Source organism: Ricinus communis, chromosome 4 (genome assembly GCF_019578655.1).
Source record: "Ricinus communis isolate WT05 ecotype wild-type chromosome 4, ASM1957865v1, whole genome shotgun sequence".
NCBI classification, from domain to species: Eukaryota; Viridiplantae; Streptophyta; class Magnoliopsida; order Malpighiales; family Euphorbiaceae; genus Ricinus; species Ricinus communis.
The window spans coordinates 13,716,449-13,720,589 of NC_063259.1; the positions used below are offsets into that span (position 1 = coordinate 13,716,449).

The window sequence follows — 4,141 nt, forward strand, 5'->3', positions numbered from 1 at the left end:
TAGAACTTATCAACCCCCCCTTTTTCACATGCTCCGTAAACATTAGCAAAATCAAGGTCAGAATTATATAAATCTTTAATGTACTCAAAACCTAATAATTTTGCATCAAGTTTAGAAATTAGAGCATACCTTCTGGACAGAGCATCAGCTACCGCATTTTCCTTACCTTGATTGTACTTGATGATGTAGGGAAATGATTCAATAAATTCCACCCATTTTGCATGTCTTCTACTTAACTTCCCTTATCCTTTGAGATATTTCAGGGACTCATGGTCGGTGTGGATAATGAATTCCTTGTAGCAGAGGTAGTGCTGCCATGTTTGCAAGACTCTTACCAACGCATAGAACTCCTTGTCATATGTAGGGTAGTTTAAACTTGATCCACTCAATTTCTCACTAAAGAACGCAATTGGCTGGCTTTCTTGCATTAAAACTCCACCGATACCTATGCCACTTGCATCACACTCAATTTCAAAAGGTTTAGAAAAGTTAGGCAAAGCAAGCAAAGGTGCTGAGCTAAGTTTATCTTTAAGCAAGTTAAAAGCCTCATCTTGTTCTTTACTCCACTTAAATCCCACATTCTTTTTAATGCATTCAGTCAATGGTGCAGCAATTGTAGAAAAATCCTTGATGAATCTCCTATAAAAGCTAGCAAGGCCATGGAAACTTCTTACATTACTAACATTAGTGGGTTTTGGCCACTCCCTAATTACTTTCACCTTTTCTTGATCAACATGTATTCCTTTGTCATTAACAATATAACCAAGAAATGTAATTTCATTAGAGAAAAATGTGCATTTCTTTAGATTAGCATACAACTTTTTAGTTCTAAGCACTTCAAAAACAGATTTCAAATGTTGTACATGCTCATCTAAACTCTTGCTGTAAATCAAAATAGACAACCACAAACTTCCCAATAAAATTTCGCAAAACATGGTTCATAAGTCGCATGAAGGTACTAGATGCATTAGTTAAACCAAAAGGCATTACCAACCACTCATATAAACCTTGCTTAGTTTTAAAAGTTGTTTTCCATTCATCACCTTCATGCATTCTTATTTGATGATATCCATATTTTAAATCAATTTTTGAAAACACACAAGAACCATACAATTCATCCAACATATCATCTAGCCTAGGAATAGGATGTCTATACTTCACCGTGATTTTGTTGATGGCACGACAATCAACGCACATTCTCCAAGTTCCATCCTTTTTAGGAACTAGTAATACAGGAACATCACATGGGCTCATGCTTTCTCGAACATACCCTTTCTCCATAAGCTCACTCACTTGCTTTTGGATCTCCTTGCTTTCCTCCGGATTGCATCTATATGCAGGTCTATTTTGAATGCTTGCACCTGGAATGAAGTCAATTTGATGTTCAATACCTCTTATTGGTGGCAAACCATTAGGTACATCTTCTTGAAATAGATCCTTATTTTCCTGCAAAAGTTCAACAACAACACTAGGCAAATTTTTGGTTACATCGTTAGAAATAATCAAAATATCCTTGCACAAAAGTACAAGTACTTGTTGTCTCATTGTCAAAGCTTCCTTTACATCACTCATTTTTGCATACACACTCATTTTTCTTTCACTCAAATTTGACTTGTTTTCTCTCTCCTTGTGTTTCCCGTTGCTCTCTTTTTTTCACTCAGGTCTCCATTTTCTTTTCTCTGCCTTACTAGTTCCCTCCCCAAAGTTTTGCTCAATGAAGACGTAAACTCTTCATATTGTTGTTTTATTCGCATTTGATCTTCAAAAATTGTCTTTGGTAGTAAAGGTCCAAGTTGAAACTTCTGTCCATTGATTGTCAAAGAGTAACGGTTCTTGAATCAATCATAAATCACCTTCCTATCGTATTGCCATGGTCTTCCCAACAACACGTGACCAGCATACATAGGTACAACATCACACCATACCTCATCCTTATATCTACCAGTAGAAAAAGAAACTAATACTTGCTGAGTCACCTTCACAACACCGCTATCATTCAACCATTGCAATTTATAAGGTTTTGGATGTTTAATAGTAGGTAATTTCAGTTTTCCCACTAGCAAAGTACTAGCAACATTTGTACAACTTCCACTATCAATAATCATATTACATAACTTATTAGCAATTAAACAATGAGTAAGAAACAGATTTTCACGTTGTTCGCCAAACTCATCATTTTTACTTTGCAAACTAAGTGTGTGTTGTACAACCAAAGCATCTCCCCTAGCATATTCAATATCACTAACATCTTCTAAAGGTGGTATTTCATCTCCATTTTCATTTTCACTTTCAGACTCAACATCACCATCTCTCATCAACATTTCCCTTTTGTTAGGACAGTCACGTGCCATATGACCAAATCCTAGACACTTAAAGCACCTAATTCCTCTAGTTTGATTCTCACCTTTACCCTTACTGCCTATTTCATTTTTATTCTTTGACTCTTCAAATTTAGGCTTAACAATGGGTCTATCATCCTTTTACTCCATTTTGAATTCCAAGAAGTAGAAGAACTCGAATAAGGTTTAGAATCATACTTACTTGTAACCTTGCGTTTGAGCTGCTTTTCAATTTTCATAGCTATATTCACCATGTCTTCAAACTCCACATAGTGTTGTAATTTTACAAGATCAGCTATGTTCTTATTTAATCCATTTAAGAAACGAGCCATGGTGGCCTCACTATCCTCCTCGATATTAGCCCTTATCATAGCTATTTCCATCTCTTTGTGATATTCTCCTACGCTCATGGATCCTTGTGTCAAAGTTTGTAATCACTGGTGCAGATCCCTATAATAGTGGTTAGGGACAAATCTCTTTCTCATTATTCATTTCATCTCCAGCCATGTCTCCACGGGTCTTTCACCATTTCGACGCCTGTCTTTACATAATTGATCCCACCAAACAATAGCATAATCACAAAATTCAACAGCACCGAGTTTTACCTTTTTCTCATCAGAATAGTTATGGTATTCAAAGATCATCTCCAGCTTCCTTTCCTACTCAAAATATGCATCTAGGTTGTTCTTCCCTTGAAAAGGAGGAATTTTCATTTTGATGCTGCCAATATTTCGATTCACATTATCAAATCGCCCTCTCCTATTTTGTCTTCTAAGATTAGCATCTAAACCAACAACAATGGCTTGGTCATCATCTGTTTCCACTCCGCCATCATAAGCATCATGGGCAAAGGCTAGTTGTCTTCTTCTTTGTTGAGATCCATCTTGTAATTGGGCAAGTGTTATATCATGTCTTTCTAGATGTTCTCTGACATCTCCCATCATGGTAAACATTCGTTCAAATTGTCACTGCATTGCTTTGATTACAGGATCATTTGATGAAGAACTTGTTTCTTTATCTATGTTAGATATTTTTTTAATGAAAATCGGCAATAAAAGAAATGGTAAAACAACCTCACAAACTCCCTCACGTGTTTCACACAATCAATGATTTCGATCCACTCATGTTTCACACTTTAAATGGCTTTTCACGATACTGGTCTCACCTCTCTTGCCTTTTACCTCTCTTGTTTTGTTCTTTGGTTCTTAGATAAACTAAGGTACTCAAACCAAACAATTCAGACTGTAGCAATTCAATGGAGTGAAAGTGGGTAGGTCTAAAAAAGAAATATCAGGATATGCTAAATTTGTTTTTCTTACACTTTTTTTTGTACTTGAAATAGTGCCAAATATAGTGAATGAAGGGCGAGAGTCGAAATGGAAGGAAAAGAAAATATTTACTTTTATTTTTTTTTTAAAGTAATGGAAAGATAAATCAACAACAAATTAAAGATACGCAAACCTCAAACTTGAAGCAAGCTCCGATACCAAAATGATAGAAATCACCAATTTAGCAACCATACACCCCATTAGCTAAAGAATTATGATACATATGGAATGCAAATTGACACCCTCCAATAGTTTGAAACAGCCCTAGATCTTTCAAGATTGAAGTCAGATTAACTATTCCAATCACTTTATCAATTGAATGGTAATAAAATAATTAGAACAACACTTTGATTTTCTCAACACGCCACAAATAAGAAAGTTTGATAAGTAAAGAATGAAAAAGACAAAGATTTTGGATTTTGAACGCCACAAGCAGAATAGCTTGATAAGTTCTACAGTTCATACAAGAACTAA

The 4,141-nt window shown here is 35.5% G+C and overlaps 1 protein-coding gene across 1 annotated transcript; it reads right to left on the minus strand.

The window, feature by feature from the left end:
• Positions 1-242: 242 nt before the first annotated feature.
• Positions 243-2,722, minus strand: LOC125369843. Its single transcript, XM_048373113.1, has 5 exons — positions 2,542-2,722; positions 2,146-2,443; positions 1,854-2,091; positions 1,196-1,446; positions 243-882 (listed from the first exon to the last, which is right to left on the minus strand). The coding sequence occupies exons 1-5, from the start codon at positions 2,720-2,722 to the stop codon at positions 243-245; spliced, it is 1,608 nt and encodes a 535-aa protein (XP_048229070.1).
• Positions 2,723-4,141: the final 1,419 nt, after the last annotated feature.

Excerpts from the sequence above, each read along its gene's own strand:
- LOC125369843 (XM_048373113.1), bottom strand. The coding sequence starts at position 2,722 with ATGGAAATAGCTATGATAAGGGCTAATATCGAGGAGGATAGTGAGGCC. Across the intron at positions 2,444-2,541 it reads GCTCAAACGCAAGGTTACAA|AGTCAAAGAATAAAAATGAA; the intron begins GTAAGTATGATT and ends CTAAATTTGAAG. Across the intron at positions 2,092-2,145 it reads GGCGAACAACGTGAAAATCT|TGGAAGTTGTACAAATGTTG; the intron begins GTTTCTTACTCA and ends GATTATTGATAG.